Raw genomic sequence first — 19,802 nt, 5'->3', positions numbered from 1 at the left:
TGACACCTGTAAATTGATGCATGGAATGCACTGGAGCCCCCCCTTCCCCAGAAACCCTCCCTCCCCCACTGGAAGCATCTCCTGGGGAAGGGGGGCAGGGCTGGGGAATGAATCTTTGAATGATACATATTCCTGTGTTTGATGTTCCGTAATAATGAGCTTGTATGCAGGCTGAGTCACCAGACCTGATTTACGTCTGTGCCACACGTATGCAGCCTTAGGATTCCAGAGGCACAGCATCAACAATCCTGGAAATTCATTCACTCAACAACCATTAATTGGGTGCCTGCTAACCGACTGACTCATGAGTTGGAAGTGGGTAAAACATTATTTAGAAGCTACACAAGGGCAGGCAGGTAACTTGATGTTATTGGGCACGTGTTCCCCAAGCACCTGTCCTCTGATCTGGAGCAAACTATACTTACGTGGCCTTGTTGAGAAATTAATGAGAGCCGACTAATCTTTCAGGAGGCCTCAATTTGCAGTTTTGGTCAAAAGCCCTTCAGCCTTTACAAATGAAGCCCTGCCTTTTTGGGTCGGGCTAACTCCTTTGCTAGTTAAAAGCTTTCTGTGTCTTTAAAAGGGGGCGGTGCCCTGTCAAATAAACCCTGAAGCATAGGCTGAAGGCGCGTGGAGTCCCACCCACTTTCTGTGACGTCCTGCGTCCCAGCTGCTGATTGCCCGCCTGAGACGTCAATCGCGGGGCGTGCGTCTCGCTGGGACACAGTGGAGGTCTAGCCCGAGGTTTGCGGAGCGGTCGGGTGCATTCTCCGCTCGCCCCCGCGCCCTCGAGGCCCCCGCCGCCCGGCCCAACGGCGGAGCCAGCCGGTGGCTCCCGCGGCGCCCTCCCGCACCGGATCGCTGCCCGCTGGGGCGGGACCTGGCCCGACGGCTGCGGCCACTATGGTCAGTGGTCGTGGAGGGAGGCGGGGGGAGGGGAGCTGGACGGGGGGCGCGGGGGGCGGGCTCGCCGCCGAGGCACCACTGTGCTCGCAGGTCGGGGCACGGGCGCCGGGCTCAGCCCCCAGCGCGGGTCCTGGGGCGTTCGGACCCCTGGGAACAGGGAGTCGCCGCGACGGGTGCTGGGGGGGGGGTCCCCGTCCTCCCCGGGGAGGCCCTGCAAGGCCCGAGGCGCGCCCCGCCGTGCCCCGTGGACGCCCGGCGCGGGGACCCAGCCTGGGCTCCGGGCCCCGCGTCCGTGGTGCGCTCGCCCCCGTGTCCCCAGGGTGTCGCCCCGACGGCGCAGTGTAGGCGCCCTCTACGGAACGGGAACCGAGAGGCCCCGGGGCTGCGGGTCGCCGTCTTTGTTAAGTAGCCGCGCAGTGGGCAGCTCCCGGCGCCACCCCTCCTCCCCAAGCCCCCGCAAGTGACCCAGGAGGTGCAGGAGCCCCGTGGGGGGGGGGGGACGTCCTCTCCATCCCACGGATCAACAGAGGTGTGTGCTGTTGGGATGCACATGGAGAGGCGCCTCAAGTTGCAAGCACATGAGTTAGGGGGCCGCGGCGGAGGCCAGGGGAACCCTTGATTCAGAGTACGGGTGGAGCAGAAACGGCCCCAGAGCCACCCTGGGCCAGGCCGACCCTGGAACTTGCGTGGGAGGGGAAACTGAGGCCCAGATAAGCAAAGGGCGGGGACTGATTGTGGTAGTAGACCTGGAACTTGAACGCAGGCCTCTGGACTCCCAATCCAGTGCTCCTTGTGTTACATCAGACCACCTTGCAGGTGGTGGGGGGAGGGGCCGGGCACCCTGCGAGCAACCGAGCAACCTGGTGTGGTGACTGCCTGAAACCCTTTAATCCTTAGCCCCCTGCTCCAGGGAGCCTGTAGAGTGTAGGGGCTGGTGGCCCTTACGGTGGCTTCGGGTCATACAGCTCTGAGTTCAGATGCCATCTCCACCCCTTGGAAAGCCAAGAGGCTTTGGTTGGGCTGCCCCCCACCCCTAGCACTACTTGGCACATCTGCACAGCAGGCACTGTGAGGGCCACATGAGGTGACGCCTGTGGAGCGCCCGGCCTAGGTAACCAGCTACGGCTGCTCCTGTGGTACCAGGGTCCTGGAACTGGGTGCACACGCATGCCCAGTTCTTCTTGGTCCCCTCCCTCTCCTGTCTGCACGGGGAGGTGGTCCATCCCTTCAGGACGCTGCTGGGCTGGCGCATGGGTCAAAGCCTGGTCACGGCCTGGCACGTTGAGTGTGGCACGAGCAGCCAGGGCAGCTAAGTCAGGGCTGCCCTGGACAAAGCAGCTGGCTGCGGGGGGGGGGGGGGGCCAGGCCTTTGGGGCATCTGGAAGCATCAGCTTCCTGCTTCTACCCAGTGCCCCAGGGTTTCCCTGGCTCTGCTGCTCCTGGAAGGGGGCCCAGGTGTTTCTGCATCCATCACCCACTACGGAGTGGCAGGAGCTGGGGTAATAATGAGTTCAAAACGCCACCCTGGAGCCGGAGGCCACGGTTGGGAAGCTGAGAACAGGGCAGGGACGGTGGCAACGAGGACCTGAACTTTTGGTCTCTGTGCTAGACAGTGAGGCCTCTGATTCCACCTTCCCCACTGCCCTGGACTCTCAAGACCAGAAGTCAGAGGGCAGATGGGGTCAGAAGCACCAAGCCTTCACCCTGTCAGGGAAGGCTTGGGGGCCTTGGAGAGGGGTGAAGTGGTGAATGCACTGAGGAGGGTGTCTGCCTGGGAATCACGGGGTGGGGCAGGGCTGCGCAGGGTCTGCTGGCATTTACTGAGCACCTACTGCTAGCCACGCACTGTGCTATGTGGCGATTTTTATGTTCCTGCGTGGTGTGAATGGGGCTATGTGTGCGGGGGCAGCAGAGGAGAGGAATGTCCTTGGGAAATACACCATCCTTTTTCCTCTTCCATTTCAAAGACACTGGGCTAAGCTAGAGGCCCATGGAGAAGGCACAGGACCCCCTGGGAGGGCAGGGGCTGCCACTGGCTGGGCTGTAGGTAATAAGTGCTCACTCAAAATCCAGTTAACATTTGGTGAATACATGAGTGTGAGAGGGGAATAGTGAAACCACAGGGCCTTCTGTGCTTTGTTCTTTTATTTGTCAAACAAGCCCCTAGTCATCAGGCCGCATGATGGGCAGCGATGAGAAAGGTGAGGGGCCTAACCTTGCTTAGGAGTTTGGTACCTGTTGGTCAAGACAGAGCTGGATGCAAGCAATCCCTGAGCTACTACTGATCATGGCCTAAGAGGCCTGACTGAGGGCTTGGGGAGCACAGCAGAAAGCTGGTAGTTGCTGAGGGTGCAGGGAGTATCAGGGAAGGCTTCATGAGGGAGTCTTTTGAATGAGGTTCTGAAGCATATGTAGGAGTATTCAGGAAGGACTTGAGGAAGGGTGCATTCCAGGCAGGGTGGGACAGTGTGCTTAAAGGCCTGGAAACAGGGTCAAGAATGGAATATTCTGGGAAAGGTCTGTGTGGATGCAGGGAGCTCAGAGGAGGGAGGGGAGATGAGTCCAGAAAAGTAGGGAGCGTCAGGATGTGCTGGGAAGGGCTTCAACATGCTGTGTTGTGGGCTTTGAATTTTATCCTGCCGGTGGGGATGGGGTGAGGACTGTAACAGACTTCTGACAAGTACGGGGTGGTTGACTTGGATGATCTCCCTGGCAGTTTGGTGGACACAGGGTTGGAGGTGGCCAGGCTGGGTGATGAGACTGGCTCATGCATTTGTTCATTCACCCATTCACTCAGTATGCATTTTTGGAGCATTACTGTGTGCCAAGCACTGGGGATTTGGTCTTGACAGGCATGCACAAATACCTGCCCTCATGTTGTTGACATTCTAGCAGAGGGACAGACAGATTGCAAGGAAATGAGTGAACCTACATGGCAGCCGATGTGAAGAAATAAAGCAAGTCAAGGTAGTGGGGGAGGGGCAATTTTACACAGGGCACACGAGGAAGACGTCTCTGAGGAGGTGATGCCACCTGAGTCTTAAGAGGAGCATCCCAGGCAGCAGGAGCAGCATGTGCAAAGGCCCTGAGGTAGAAATGGGCATGTCTTGTTGGAGGAACACAAAGAGGGTCATTGTGGCTGGTGCTCTGGGAGGGTAAGGTAAGCGAGGCTGGATGTCGTGGAACCTGGGAGATTGTCTTCAAAACGTTGAGTCTTTTCTTTAAGTGAGGGGAGCACCTGGAAAGAATGGAAGAGAGTTGTGTCCTCCTCTGGCTTATGTGAAGCTGCCTGTGCTGGCTGCTGTGGAGGATGGTGAGGAAGGGGGGCAGGGGTGGAAGCCAGGAGATGGGTTGGGCTGATGCTATTGCAGGCTCCCTGAGGGCAGAGGGTGGCGACTCTGGCCTGACCCAGGAGCAGAGTCGATAGAGAAGAGAGGAGTGCAGGGAGGGGTCCTGGGTTTGGCATGAGCTCTGGCTGGATGGAGGGGCCTTTTGGGGAGCTGGAGACAGCTGGAGAGGAGGCAGGTGTGGAGCAAGAGAGCAGTTGGGGCATAATAGTTGGGGGGATGCTGCTCAGACATCCCGGTAGCTGTTTAAAAGTGGGAGCTTTAGGGCCAGAGATGAAAATCAGAGGGTCCTTTAGAAGATGCTGTAGGAGTCCAGACATCAAATGAGAGGTGGCTGGGATCTGAGTTCAGAGTCTCTGCAAAACTAGCCAATAACTGTGACCCAAAAGGGGTGGAAGCCCAGATGCAGGGACTTCCCTGTTTCCTTATCTGCACTGCACAGAAGGGGCATGTGGTGGGGAGGGACAGGCTGATAGCTCCCTGAGGATGTCCACACCTAATCCCCAGAACCTGTGAATAAGGTCCCTTACATGGCAACAAGGGCTTCACTGGTGTGGTGAAGTTAAGGGTTATTGAGATGAGGGCCCTGGATCATCCAGGTGGGCCCAATGATGTAATCACAAAGGTCCTTATAAGGGAGGGGGGGCAGGTGGTGGTGGTGATGGAGGAAGAGGTGGAGGTGGAGAAAGAGGGGGGAGGAGGAGGATGAGGCAGGAGGGTTAAAGTGAGGAGCTGTGATCCTGGAAGGAAAAGGATCGTGAACCAAAGAGCACAGGTAGCTTCTAGAAAGTGACAAAAGTAAGGAAATGGGTTTTCCCCTGGAGCCTCCAGAAATGCAGGTAACAAATCTGTGTTGTTTTTAAGTCACCGAGTGTGTGCTAACTTGTTATAGCCCCAATAGGAAACCAGTTCAGGGCACTAGGTCTTTCCAAGATCTTTTGCCCCAAGCATTTTGATCACTCATCAGTAAAAAAATTGATCATCCTATACATCCCTGTATTCTATACATCCTCTCCTAATGTAGCCCTTGGCCAGCCTACCTCCCTCTGAGGCAGCTCCACCAGCTAGGCTGACCACAGGCTGAGTCAGCCTCGTTAACCAGGCCCAGTACCCCAGAAGCCACGACTCACCGCGTGGTCTGACCTCAGGCTACCAGCTCCTTCACGGTAGAGTCCAGAGCTTCCAGGGGTCACCCACCGACAGGGCTCAGAACCTGGCCAATCTCCCATCTCCTCTCAGAAGGTCCCTGTCACTTCCCAAGGCTTCCTGGAGCTCCAGCCCTGGTCTTGCCTGCCTGGAGCCAGAAGGATCTGGGTTGGGTGAGCCTGGCGTTTGGGGGGTCTGAGGCTGGTGGAGCAATGCTTGAGGCTACGTGGCCAGGTTACCAGTCTGCAGAGAGACTTTGGAGAGACTATCAGAGGAAATTGGGGAATCTGACTCTCCTGCATTTGGAGTGGGTGTAGACTCGGGTTGGGATCAGTTGCAGCACACCAAGTGCTTTGATTCCTGCCCTGGCTCTGAGGCTGTGGTAGGAAAGCAGTCCAGGCTCTCAGCGAGGAGGAGGAGGACACAAACCTGGTCTGAATGCCAAGCCCACCTGCTAGTGCAAGGGGCTAGTTCCCAGGATTGCTAGGGATGGAAGAAAGGCCCTTTTCTCACTTTGAAATATAGGCCTCGACTTAACCTGCTAAATGCCCCTTCCAAGCAGAGTTGCCAGCTGCCTGACTTAATTAGCATCTATTTGCAAACCAGCAATTAAAGACTAAAATCCTTTCAGGTGGCCTGATTAGGGCCAACGGGACATTGTCAGGCTTGTCCTTTCAACATCCTGGAAATTTTCAGGCACAATTAAAATAAAACAAAACACCAATTAGAGTCAGCCAATATCAACCCGGAAAGCCTTGTACCTGATTTATGGGCCAGTAAACTGAGGCCGTGCCCAGGTTCTCCGTGGAGTTTCAGACCCTCGTTTTCCCCCAGAGCTGTGACCAGGGCTGTGCTGCTGGGGACAGGGACCAGGACAGGGACCTCAAGCTGATTTGGGCCATTCTGGAAATCCTGGTCCCCCTCCACCCCTCCCCCAGCCCCATAAGTACACTCGTGACCACTAAGGGGGCCTTGGACCTGCCGGCACCTGGGGTGGAGGAAGCCAACCAGGGGAACCATTTATCAGGAGGGGTAAATCTTAAAGTAGTATTAAGTGAAGCAACGTAAAAAGGCCATGATATCTGCAGAATAGTATGTAATGCACATTTAAAACACGTGCATACGTAAAACAACTCTGTAGTTTTAAGAAGACCAGTACATTCCACGTACATGAGGTCCCTAGGCTAGGCAGATTCAGAGAGAAAACAGAATGGTGATTGCGGGGTCTGGGGGTGGGGTGGGGAATGCAGAGTTAATGTTTAGCGGGTAGAGTGTCAGGTGGGGTGATGAAAATGCTCTGGGGACAGAAGCTGGGTGATCGTTGCACAACTGTATGTGTACTTAATGCCCTTGGACTGTACACTTACAAGTGGCTATGGGAGTATATTTTATATTTTACCTCAATGAAAAGACAGGTACACACTGAAACACGTACCACAGGGACTACCGATAGAGGGTGGGGCACGGGGACAGGGATGAAGGGAAGCCAGTGTTGACAGCAGGGCTCTCGAACCCCGAGTGTGATGAGCGCCACCGTCAGTGGCTGAGAGGCACCCCGAGCTGCTTTTTAATATTTTTCCTATAAATTTAATAGCCTAAGGAAATTTGCCCCAAATGCCAAGTTTGTATTATGGCAAGTGGAAAACCTAAACTGGCTTTCCTGGTCTAAGGTGGGTGTCCCTTTCTATTAACATTCTTGTTTTGACTGCTAATGGTGCTTTTCTATCATCTTAAGTACTTATCCTTACATCATTTGGATTAATTCCCTAAACTCCTTTCCATGCCTCCACTCCTCTCTGAAGCAACTGAATACACCTAACTACATGTCCTCCTGCCCCATTGTTTGGTTGGGTTTTGTTTGGGGCAGGCCAGGGATAAGCAGCGTTAAATACCAGTTGTACTGCTTTTTAATCCATGTTTAGAAAGACCCAAGCCAACGTTTGCAGTCCACTGTCTATAAAACGAGACTTTTGTTAGTGAGGTGGGTAATGGGACCCTGGAAGGAAGTGAATGTGAGCTAGAGGGTTCTGTAGAGCAGGCGCACCTGCTGTGTTTAAACACACCTGAGTGTCCCCTTGCCTTTCCCTCAAAGCGGCAGAAGTGGATTTTTTATTATGAAACTTATGGGGTCCTGTGGGTAACTGCTTTACTAGCACATAGTAGTAGGAGTGCAAAATTGCACACCAGTAGTTGTTATGCCGATAATGGAAATCCTCCATGATTTAGCAAAGATCAAAACATGTTAACTTTTCCCTGCTCTTGTCATGTCCAAGCTGAAGTGAGGAAGGAGGCTGACTTAATTTTGCAGAGGAGGCTGAGTATGGAATGGAAGCTTCCAGAAATGAAACCCAGAATCTCTTCCCCCACCAACAAGCATTTGCATCCCTGTTCCCTCTTTTAGAAAGCCTTTTCCTCCTGTTCTTGGGATGATACATTCATCCTTCTCCACTCAGGTTTTTCTCTGGGAAGTTGGCCTGACTCCCCCAAATTCAGGAGGGCATGTTTGGGGCCACCAGAAAGGGAGAAAAGGAATAAAGTGTGAGTTCAGGGGAGAGCCCAAGCCTGACTTGGGTGGGGTGGGGCAAGCAGGGAGTCCTCGTGGATATGGTGGCTTTTGTTTAACAAATCTCTCACCCTCTGCTCTCTTCCATGCCTTATGATGGGTCCTGGGGCATCAGGTAAATGGAAGGCCTTGGTAGTGTGACAAGCTGTCATGCGCCAAGGGAGGCCTGCATGGCTTTGGTGATGTTGATGGCAGGGAGCATCCAACCCCCCAGAAATGCCCCCTTCCCAGTCAAAGCTCCTCTCATCTGTCCTGGATGCTGGGCACAGGAATCCGAGCAAAGAAGCTCATTGTCAGATAGAAGTTTGAGTCTGTCCAATGTAGAGATGGGCATCCCTAGAAGTCACTTACACCTCATTGTGTGATCTTGTGGTCCAGCTCTGTGCTACCAGTGATGAACTTTGGTGAAATCTAATCATCAAAAATCCAGACATTTTTCCAGGTGGAAAGGAGCTTGTAACATCAAGGCTCCTCTGTGAGCCCTCAGCCCTAGCCCTCAGTCTGTGAGGAGGTGGAGAGGCTGCCCAGGAAAGGCCCGTGTGGTCAGAGGCATAAAGTGAAAGTGGTGAGCTCTGACAACTCTGTCAAAAATGATAGCAATAGATGGAAAGCTTTTCTATTCACAAAAATCCCAAATAACACCAACCTTATAGCTGTGCAGTGTTGAATAACTGTCTCCTTGGGTTGTGTGCAGACACCAGGGCCACTTCTCTTAAATTAAATGACACGTGGCTTTAATGCCAATTTCTCTTCCATTGCTTTCATGCTGTGATCAGAGCTGTTCTAGAGATGGGTTGGAGGCAGGGGTGCATCTGCCATTTGTCTGGGCACTGGGCAGGAACAGTTTGAGACAGAGAGGAGGCTGGTAGGGAGTTGGCTGTTAGAACAGAGATGTCTCCTGCCCTTTCCCTGGCCCGAAGCCACCTCCTGCCATGACCTGCTCCTTGTGGATTTCTTCTCAGCCCTCCAGAGCAGAGCCCTGCCTCTGGGCCAGGAAGCTTATCTCTGGGTTGGAATGGATCCAGGCTCCAGCTGGGCTGCAATATGGACTTTGGCCGGTAGGTGGTACATCCACCAGATGTTCTAACCCCTATTTCCAGAATGTCAAAAGGTGGTTTGTGCAGGCTGGAAGTTTAGGTATTGTTGGCAAATAAAATGAATGAATGAGTGAGACAGGAAGGGCAGGAGACAAGGGGTTACCTCATACTCCAGCATGAAGGCTCACTAGGTTCGAGGGGTTATATCCTAAAGTGAGTCCATTCGGAAGTTACAGGATGACATCCCTAAAGGATGGGGCAGATCCTGACCAGGGAACATGACATCCAAGATAACTGGTAGTGTGCCCTTTGTGGATAGGTAACATTCACTATGTCACGTAACTAGCAGTTCAGAGGCTTTCTACTTGGTGGAAGCCCATCAGTTGCTTTGAAATTGTCACACAGCTTTGCTTCCCTTTCAGAGTGAAACATCTTTCAACCTAATATCAGAAAAATGTGACATTCTATCAATTCTTCGGGATCATCCTGAAAACAGGATATACCAGAGGAAAATCCAGGTGAGATGGAGGTCTGCAGGGGAGAGGATCTTGGAGCAAATGTGCTGGAGCTGGGATTGGAGTCAAAGGTACCACTTTGAAGGCAGAGTGGCTTAGCATTGGGGCCAGGCTCCCGGGCAAATTAAAGGGATCCCAAAATATTCTCATGTTGGGTATTTGCCTTAATGAGAAATCTTTTAATTGTCAAAAATATATGTATACCTATATATTTATATAGGATTTTTTTAAAGCTAGGTACTATCCTAAATGCTTCATATACTCACTGAGATCTCATGACAAGGTTGCAAATCAGTACTTTTATATCCACATTTTACAGCTAAGGAAACCGAGGCACAGATACTAAATAGCAGGCCCACCATCCTATAGCTAGTGAGTGGACAAGCTGGGGTTTGGAACAGGCAGCCTGATCTCTAAGCTGCATCCAGAACCACAGTGCTAGGGCATCTCTCAGTGGGGAAGAACCACTCCAGCTGAGCTATGCAAAAGAGGAGTTGGCCAGAAGGGTGCAGGGACAGCTCACAGAACCAGGGCAGCAGGAGGAGCCTGGGCTCTCTCCATCTCTGGGGGCAGCACACCTCTGCTTCCTCTGCTCATTGGCAGGACTATCTCCTGCAGCCACAGGGAGCACTTCCTGGGGCAGGAGCAAAGGCTGGGCCATAGGGACTCGTGTACCCTGGAACCCTCTCAGGAGGTAAGAAGGGGTTCCCAAGGAGCATGACCTTCCCTGTTGGCCTGCCTGAGATGGGCCCCAGTAACTCCAAGCCTTGTCATTGCTGTGATGGGAGCAGGGACTTCCTGATGCCCATGCTCTGCTCTCAGAATGCTGATGGTAGCCCCATGAGGCAGCCAAGGGGACTCCAGGGCGTTGGAGAGATTGGCAGCTAGGAGCAGAGTGGAGGTGAGTGGCCTGGGGAGGGCCACATCTTTTGAGCAATGTTTGAAAGACTGGCCAGACCACGTGGTTATGTCTGAGGAGTCCTTTTCTAGAGGCTGCAGACTCCTGGCCCACTGCTCAGCCACACTACCCCTGCGCCATGCACATCACTTTTGCTCCTCTCAGTGCTACTCCTCCTGGAAGCCTTTCTAGACTTCTGATGCCACTGTTCCAAGGCACTCCCATGCTTCCCGTCTTGTCCTAATTGTCTAACCCCCAGACTGTAGGCTACCTGAGGGTGAGCCTTGACATGTTTGTTCAGCACTGGGTGCTGCCACAAGGACAGGCTCAGCACAGTTTTACATTTGTGTGATGAAGGATATTTGGGAGACTGTGAAGGGTCAGCCGGCCCAAGAGCAGGGAGCAGGTGCTACCTGGGGGAAGGGTGGGCCCTGGCCCTTACAGGACCTAAGGGGTGATGGTGTTGCAGATGTCCACATTTCCTTCTCTGCCCTACAGGAACTCAGCAAAAGGTTCACCGGGATCCGCAAGACCAAGGGGGATGGGAACTGCTTCTACCGGGCCTTGGGCTATTCCTACCTGGAATCCCTGCTGGGGAAAAGCAGAGAGGTCCTCAAGTGAGTGGGGGGCATGTGGGATCACCGGGTGGGCTGGGGGGGCGGGACGGCTGAGTCTCCCAGAGGGGGTTTCCTAGGTACAGCCTGCCAAACCTGGGGAGGGGACAGCCAGGCGGTTGGGGATGGAACCAGTGACCTCATGGGTGCCGTTGCCCTGGCCTGAGTGCGCCTAGGTGGGTTGCCTTGGCTGACTTTTTGAAGACTCACTCCAAGGAGAAAAATGAAGCTTTGCCCATTGTGAATAATTTCAGTTGCCCCTGTTCTTAAACGTGTGTAACTGGGCATCTGCCCATCTACCTCGGTCTTGACGTGATGCCGAAGGTTCCTCTCTGTTCAGCCGCTGCTCCCTGGAGCAGTCCTTTAGGCCTCTGCATCTGGGCTTAGGCCAGGGCTTCTCTGGTGTCCCCCTTCGCTCAAACCACCTGGATCTTGGTGAGGGTGGTCCCGATTCAGTTGGTCCAGGGCAGGCTTTTGTGTCCCTCCCGAGCTCCAGGGAGATGCCGCCATTGCCGGGTCTCAGACCACACTGTGAGCAGCAAGGAGCTGAGATGTGCTTCTTGATCTTGGAGCTCTCACTGCCCTGAGAGGATCTGATGAAGGCCACCGCCCACACATGCGGGAGCAGAGCAGAGTAGCCCAAGCTCCCAGAGCCCTCAGGCTTGATCCTTGGACCCTGGTGCCAGAACTACTCTGCAAGGGCAGCTTTCTCAACAGCGGCACTCCCCACATTCTTGTTGTGGGGCTGTCTGGGGCCTTACAGGGTGGTTAGTAGCATCCCTTGCATCCACCCACTAGATGCCAGGAACATCCTTCTCCCCAAGTCATGACAATCAAAAATGTCTTCGGACTCAATCAGGTATCTCCTTGGTTGGGGAGCAAGTCAACCCTGGTTGACAACAGCTAGGTTAAGGCCATTATCTCCTGTTCAAAATGTAGATTCCCTCAAAAGGGACAGAAATTAGGCCACCTGTTCCTTATTTGGAAGGAACCATTCCTGAATGACAAACTGGCTGAGTCTCTCTTGATGGGAGAGTCACCTATCTGTAGTCACCATCCTCCCCCATCTCCCCACAGCTCTGCAGAGTCGAGACCGCACAATCCTGGGCAGGGTTTTCCCCCACTACCCGTATCCCGCAGAGTTGGGCCATGTCGAGGTCTAGGGCTCTAAGCCTGACCTCACTCTCTTGCTTACTTGCTGTGTGACTTTGGGCAAGTCACCCCACCTCTCTGAGCCTCCGTTTCTGTGGAAGGTGGGTGAGTTTGCATACACAAGGTGGTGTTGTGGGTGCTGCTCACAAAGCCCAGCCCATGTGTCTGTACCAGCCCTCATGCTCATTTCCCTTCATTCCTGCACTCCTTCCAGGGCAGTGTCCCTGCCTGCAGTCCTCACCCAGCAGGGCACCACACAGACTGGCCCCAGGGATGCAGCAGAGAACGAGACAAAACCCCCCGTCTGTGGAGCAGACATGCTAGCAGGAGAAGACAGTATGTGAGGTGTCAGGTGGTGATAAGCGTTGTAGGAAACACCAGGCAGGGAAGGTGGCCAAGTTGTCCAGGGCTGGGGCAGGAGGTGTTGCCCCAGGTGTTTAAGTAGGGGTTGGAGGTAAGGTCTATAGCTATAAAAACCCTGAATTTCAGCCTGAATGAGACAGAGCCCCTGAGGGTTTGAGCAGAGCATCGCCTGGCCTGCTGGCTGGTCTCCACAGGACAGACTGAGGGGGGCAGAGCAGGGAACACACTCAGGGAAAGGAGAGAGGATAGTGACCAATCCCCCTCCACTCCCGCCATGAGCAGGTGGGGGTACTGACTGGATTCCAGATTCCTGTAGAGGGGGCATCAACAGGACTCATTCACGGTTAGGCGAGGTTGGCATTACCCCATGCTGCAATTTGAGTACACTGAGCCTCAGGAAGGTGACAAGCCTTGCCCAAGGTCATCCTAAAGCTGGCATACAGGGCAGCCCGGGTAGCTCAGCGGTTTAGCGCCACCTTCAGCCCATGGTGTGATCCTGGAGACCCTGGATTGAGTCCCACGTCAGTCTCCATGCAGGGAGCCTGTGTCTCTGCCTCTCTCGAATAAATAAAATATATATATATATTTTTTAAAAAAGCTGGCATACAGCAGAGAGCCTTACCCCAAGTCCCAACACCATCCTCCTCCCCTTCACTCGCCTCATCGGCTCAGAGTTCTGGCCTAGGCTTTTGCCTCTCACATAGCTGGGCCCGCGTGCTGCTCCACAGTGTCTGGTATAGGGGTCAGCAGTCACTGGGAGGAAGCAGTGTGGGAATGCAGCTGCTGAGGTCCAGGGAGGCGGAGGGGGCCCAAAGTCTGAGAGCAACCGAACAGCAGGGCTGCCAACTGCCGGTGTGGTGTGTTCCCCACACCCGCCCTGGCCAGAGCCAACTTCCACCTACTGCTTTAGATGTTTGTGCTCCGCATACACCACCCCTCTCCTCACCGGCCCCTCTCCTGCAAGGAGGCACCTGAGCCTCCCCCTCTGGCCTAGAGTTCCTGGTTGAAACCCTCTGCCTGTGCCCCACTGGGAGTCTAGCCTCCCTCCCCAGGGGAGGGGCTGCAACTCAGCCAGTGCCAGCTGTCCCCCAGAGACAGCTGGTCCTTCTCTACTTGGTCCTTCTTGCACCAGCTCTTACCCTCCCCTCCACGGACCAGTCATTTATTCTGTTTCTCATGTCAGCTGCTAACTGTGTCTCGGGGCCAGGGGCTGATACGGCTCCTTGCGGGCCTCTACCATGACTGCTCTTGGAAGGGAGCTGTGCCGTTAGGGGCCTGCCATGGAGGCAGATAGGGCTGAGCCAGCACTGACAAGAACAAGGGCCATTGGACCAGGTGTGAAAGGAGGTCAGTGCTGGCCAAGGTTTAACGGCTGTGGGACAGGGAGGCCTGACTTGTTAGCCCATCCTGTGGTTTAAATACTCCTGTCACAACTGGTTTTTCAAGCCACCATCATGGGGGTCACTGAGCAGGGATCAGGGAAGAGATAAACATATGCTACAGCCCAGTCATATCTCCACCATCACACATGACAGACATATGTAACCTCAAGAGCAAAGATAATTAGAAACGGAGTTTTAAATATTTAGCTTTGTGTTGTAGTATAATTCAAGTAATGGTGTTTAACCCCTGACTGGCAAAATCTTGAAAACTGAACAATTAGCTCTTGTGAATAGGTAGAGGGCACTGGTTGAGGGGACAGGGTGCTAAGGAGTGAAACACAGACGGGGAGTGAGTGGCTGTGGGTGGGAGGGAGGCTGAGAAGGGAGAGGAAATTGGGGAGCTAGGCAGGGGCCCTCCCTTGGATGTTTGTGCTGAGGAGCTGTGTCCTGAGGGAGGAGACTGTGCTAGGTCACTCCAGAGGTCCTTGTGGAGAAGGGACTGGGAGCACGGGAAGGCTGAGCATAGCCCTGGCCAGAAATGATGATCACATGCCAAGAACCACGGGGAAAAGGAGGAACAGAGTTCAGAAACCTTTGAAAGGTAGAATCAATGTCTGGGAGGGGGTAGTGATTACCTCAACCTCCTAATCTATGAACTGGGTGTAACACTCCCTTCCTGGGATTTTATACACTGGGGAGGAATAGAAAAGTTCGTGTGTGATCCACAGGGAAGTGCTCTGAAAGGGAGAGAGCAGTCACCTGGTAGTGGCACAAACCTCAGGTGTGGGGGGCAGTGGGTGTGAGCGGGAGGACACTGACTGTCACAGCAGTGCTCCATCATCATTTCTCCATGAGCCATCAGTCTTCCTTCCCCCTTCAGGTTCAAAGAACGTGTCCTGCAGACCCCAAATGACCTCCTGGCTGCTGGTTTTGAGGAGCACAAGTTCCGAAACTTCTTTAATGCTGTAAGTTAACCTGGGCAGGATGGCTGAGGGTCCAGGTCCTTCCATGCTGGCAGAGCAGATAGGAATGGGCACTGGCTGGAGCCCCTCACACCCCATGTTCTGCTGTTATGCCCTTCTTGCTCCTCCCAGCTGGGGGAAGGACAGACAGCTGCTTCCAGCACGTGGGGACAGGACCCCAGGGCCCTGCCCCTCCTATTGGGAAGGGGCACCTCCTTTGGGGCAGCTTTCAGGCTGGAAACATCCCCTAGTTTCCTTCATCCATTCCCTCTCCACCCTGCTCCCCTCCCTTATGAAGCCGGTGGGGTTGGAGGATTCAGTTCTGAATCCCAACAACCAGTGATGGAAGGAGACCCCCAAGTGCTATGCCCTAGACAGAATTCTGGGCTAAGGTACACATTGCAGAGCATTTCTAACCCTCCTACTTAGCTTTGGTCCCAGATATTTATTTCGGTACCTCAATTAGAGGACTTAAAAGGGAAATACACATGGAGGGGAGGGTCCTGTGGAGAGAGTCCCATGGGGGGCGGAGAGAAGGGGAGGGGAAGGAGGGGGGGGAGGGAGGGGAGGGAAGGTCTTGCCTGTGCCTCCCTCGACTGACACCTGGCGGAGTGTAGTTTTACAGTGTGGTAGAGCTGGTAGAGAAGGATGGCTCAGTGTCCAGCCTGCTGAAGGTGTTCAATGACCAGAGCTCCTCGGACCAAATCGTGCAGTTTTTGCGCCTGCTCACCTCAGCCTTCATCAAGAACCGCGCAGACTTCTTTCGACACTTCATTGATGAGGAGATGGACATCAAAGACTTCTGTACTCATGTAGGTCCTCAGAGTCTCAAGCTTTGGGGACTTAGCTCCCAGCCCTGGGATCTGCTGTATCAATACCCACCTCCTGGGATTGTACACACAGGGGAGGATGGTGTGTGGGCCATGGGAAGGTGCCAGGAAAGCCCCTCTCCTCTCAGGAGACTTTAACACCATCATCCCTCGCCAGGGCAGTTGATGTCACGTCTGCATTTGTAATCTGAAGAACAAGATTAGCAAGCCAGAAACTGATCCTACTTGAGCTGCCTGAACTGTGTGGCTGTGGGTGTACATCCATCTGAGAAATGAGGGCCCTGTTTACAAAACTGCAGAGTAGCAGCCCCAGAATCACATTTGTCTTAGATGTGTTTTATGCTGTATGGTATTTATCTGAAACGGAGCTGCCAACATTTAAACCTTGGGTAGCTTTCCTATCTGGATTTCTCTCAGAAGATCCAGCTCTCAGGGCTTTATTCCTGCATGGCAACAATCAGCAGGAGCAGAGTAGCAGCGCCCTGGTTATGTGGGACACGCATGCCAGCCTGCCACCATCTCTCTGTTGCCTCTTCAGCTCTCGGACTCACTCATTCGCCTAGCCCTCTGAAATTCCTTTTTGATGTCCTCTTCCGCTCTGAGATTCTTTGGTTCTGTGCATTAATAAGTTCAAGCTCAAATATTCCTGCCCCCCCCCACCCCAGTTTTTGAAAGTAGTGTTCTCTTCTTACATATAGCTAGAGTCGGGAATCAAAAAGATCTCGATTCAAGCCTTGCAGTTCTACTGTGTTTCTGGTTGCTCTTCCTCACAGGGTTTGTTTCCTCCTCTAGAAATGGGGGATGGAAGTATCTACCTAATGAGTTGTTGTGAAGACTATTTCCCAACATAGATGCTTTAAAAGACCCAGGGCCATGAAAGCCAGAGCTGGGATTCTCCTGTGTCCTCTGCCAGGCCTCCTTCCTAAACTGAATTTTTTTATTCTGGCCTTGGCAGGAAGTGGAGCCCATGGCCATGGAGTGTGACCACATCCAGATCACAGCCCTGTCTCAGGCACTGAACATCGCCCTGCAGGTGGAGTATGTGGATGAGATGGACACGGCGCTGAACCACCACGTGTTCCCCGAGGCTGCCACCCCTTCCGTTTACCTGCTCTATAAAACATCCCACTACAACATCCTTTATGCAGCCGATAAACGTTGATTAATTTTAGGCCATGCAGTGGAGCCTGTCACCTAACGGGACTGCATTCTAAATGGAACATTCCGGCTTTTCAATTTTTTAAGCAACTTAAACTATAGTTAGAAAATGTACAGCCTTTTGGGCAGAGTCACTGGGAATGAGGCCTACCCATTATGGACTGTGGTAATTTGAGGATCAAATGCTTTCTAACTCAGGGCTACAAAGCCAGAACCCCTGGCTCTGCCCCCAGTTCCCTGAGGCCCTGGGCAAGTCACCTCCCCTCTCTGGGCCTGTTTCTTCATCTGGAAAAGGTATTTGCCAGCACTGTATATTGTTCTACTGTATAAAAATAGGCCCTCTGGTTTCCTTTCACCAGGGGCAGAACCTCTGTGGGGGAAGAAAAGCTCAAGGTCAGCTGTCGTCTGTGAGTTACCTGTTCTACAAAAAGGAATCCAGTCCAATCAGCTGTTAGACTGGATGTTGGTGGATGGCTGACTGAAGCATTGGCCAGTTGAGGCCAACTTGAATGTGAGGGCTTCATTCAGCGTGGTTCTAAACGTTCATGATGATGGGGGTGTTTTCTTACCGTAACTTAAGGACAAAATAGAGACTTTTATGCCAAAGTCTAGAAAGGGGTCTTCAGCACCGAAGCTCAAGTTGTTGTGGCCCCTCTCTACCTCTCTCAGGGCCAGAACTGCTTGCCTTTGGGCAGGCCCTTTAGGATTCTGCTGCTAGCCCCACCTGAACAGAGGCTCAAGGAAGCCTGGGACCAGGAAGCTGTCTCACCATCCCCAACACAGCCTGGAAGTAGAACCCAGGTAATCCTCCAGGTGGAGACATAGCACACACAGCCACAGACATGGATGGGCAGGGCAGACCAGTTTTGCAAGGCTGTCTGTGGCTTCTTTCCCTTTTCCCCACTTCTGCTTGGTTTTGTGGGCTGGCAGGAAATTAGGTGGGAAAGAACAGAGACAAGGCAAGCAAACTGGCAGTGGGGGAGAATTTGGAAACTGCCTGGAAGCCAGGAGTCCTAGCTGGCAGCCTCCTTGTTCATCCACCTGAACGTGCCCCTTAATAACCTTGTCACATTGGTGACCCAGGACATCAAAGAGCCCTAGCTGATCTGGGGTACTGCTTGCAAGTTCTCTTCCTCTGTGGGAGGAAATGGAGAATGTAGAAGTGTGGAACTGCCCATGGGATGCTTCCCTAACCCAAGGGGTTTTCTCATAGGTTCCATTCTGCAGGGACTTATGACAATCTACCCTGAGATGTCTGCTGCCAGCCAGACTATGCACAGGGACTGAAAGCAGACTGCTGAGGCTTTGTACACAAACAGCACATTTGTATCACTCTTCTGCCTTTGCGAAGACAGGTATTAGAGTGCTTAAATGGCAGGCACAGACTCAGGTTTCCCCACTGCCTTAGGTGGAATTTAAACCCAAGGGCTCACAATAATTATGTCACTTTTCCACAGGAATGTAAATGCGACCTTGATTTCTAAATGGGAGTGCTAGGATCTGTAACACACTGGGAGGATGGGGGGGGGGAACACTATGTGACTAGTATGTATCAGGATCTCCATTTTCAAACTGAAGGGTATGAACACAGCACCAGGCTGAATGCCCTTGGCTGCTCCAAGGCACTGCAGGATGGCCTGCGCCTCCAGCTGGGCTCTCACACACTGCACAGGCAGCAGGTGCCACTTTTCAGCATGTGTTCACAAAGGCAGATTTCTCTTTGGCAGACCGGCTGGAGAAATTCCCTCTCAGACTTCCTTGCTGTACTTCCAGGTCTGAAGCTCACCAGGGCTCCTAGGATCTCTCCTGGGAAGAGGGCCCCCAGTTTAGGCAAATTATGTGCTTCCCCCTTTTTTCCACAAAATCTCTGGTCAAATCCAAGCCATGGCTCTCTGCCCTGACATCTGCCCTCAGATCTGAGGGCAAGCACAAATGGAGAAAAGGCAGTGGCCGAATTCAGGAACTTGTTCAAATCAAGTCATCTGGGGAAGTCACGGAATGCCAGCAGGACTGGCTGCTGTAGCAAGCATACTTCCTGCCTGGATAATTCTCCACCCACCTCACCAAGCCATCCATCTCTTTCCAGACCAAAAGCAGGGAGGAGAGTTGCTTTTAGAGCCTATCTTTAGACCTGCATGTTTATTATTTTCTTTCTAAAGGGAACTTTATAAATAGGACTATTTAGTGACAACAAACTGTCCATGCTTTTGACTGGGTTCCTATTTTAAACACAAAAGGGAGTTCTGGGGCCAGACTCGCCTAGGTTTGAATCCCACCTTTTTACCTCTTTCAGCCCCAATTCCCACATCAGTGAAATGGAGACAATACCTATGCAGCACAGGATCACTGGTTAAAGTGGAACAAGTTTATGGCTGAGTACTGAGACCTGACACCCAATGCTCTGAATGTGGGGAAACAGAACACTTGCAACATGGGCAAATATCACCTTGGCAGGAAACTGTAGCTTCCCACATGGGGAAGTATCAGGGGCCGTTAGAAAAGTCTAAGAACCATTCTCACACTGTGCAAAATGGGGACAGGAGCTATGGCTCAGTGGGCGGCTGCCCAGGGTCAAGGTGGGGGCCAGGCCCCATTGCTTCTCCCAGCAGTTGGTGGGAACATTTTCCTAGCATTAAAATGGTTTCCATGACAACTTCTGTCCTGGTTTCTTAGTATTTGGTATCCAGCATGCACTGAAAATCAACACTCTCCCACACTGCTTATGTATGTGAATGGATTAGCAGGGGAGAGTGGGCTCTCAGTTAGTGGAAGATCTACGTACTCAGGAAGTTCTGCCCATGGGCTGGTGGTACCAAAGAAACCAGAGGAATGACCAAAGCTTTACCTCATCAAGTCAGAGCACAGAACTGCCTGTGAGGCTAACCTTATCTTTTAAAACCTATCCCTTTAACACATGACCCCACCAAAA

The 19,802-nt window shown here is 53.0% G+C and overlaps 1 protein-coding gene across 2 annotated transcripts; it reads left to right on the top strand.

The window, feature by feature from the left end:
* The first annotated feature begins 620 nt into the window (after nucleotides 1–620).
* OTUB2 (OTU deubiquitinase, ubiquitin aldehyde binding 2) lies at nucleotides 621–17,270 on the top strand. 2 transcript variants are annotated; one of them, XM_055303761.1, is made up of 7 exons: nucleotides 621–906; nucleotides 8,925–9,020; nucleotides 9,422–9,517; nucleotides 10,911–11,029; nucleotides 14,804–14,888; nucleotides 15,503–15,697; nucleotides 16,671–17,270. In XM_055303761.1, exons 1-7 carry the CDS (start codon nucleotides 904–906, stop codon nucleotides 16,875–16,877), a joined length of 801 nt encoding a protein of 266 aa, XP_055159736.1. In that variant the 5' UTR covers nucleotides 621–903; the 3' UTR covers nucleotides 16,878–17,270. The 2 variants fall into 2 exon arrangements, with proteins under 2 accessions (XP_055159736.1, XP_055159737.1); XM_055303762.1 differs by lacking the exon at nucleotides 8,925–9,020 and having other exon boundaries at nucleotides 631–906.
* Nucleotides 17,271–19,802: the final 2,532 nt, after the last annotated feature.

This window comes from Nyctereutes procyonoides, unplaced genomic scaffold (genome assembly GCF_905146905.1).
Source record: "Nyctereutes procyonoides isolate TBG_1078 unplaced genomic scaffold, NYPRO_anot_genome, whole genome shotgun sequence".
NCBI lineage: Eukaryota > Metazoa > Chordata > Mammalia > Carnivora > Canidae > Nyctereutes > Nyctereutes procyonoides.
Note: the sequence above shows the minus strand (reverse complement) of the source record. Positions and strands in the feature narration are given on the sequence as shown.

Coding starts and splice junctions, on each gene's coding strand:
- OTUB2 (XM_055303761.1), top strand. Junction 9,518..10,910: donor TATACCAGAGGAAAATCCAG/GTGAGATGGAGG, acceptor TCTGCCCTACAG/GAACTCAGCAAAAGGTTCAC. Junction 15,698..16,670: donor TCAAAGACTTCTGTACTCAT/GTAGGTCCTCAG, acceptor TGGCCTTGGCAG/GAAGTGGAGCCCATGGCCAT.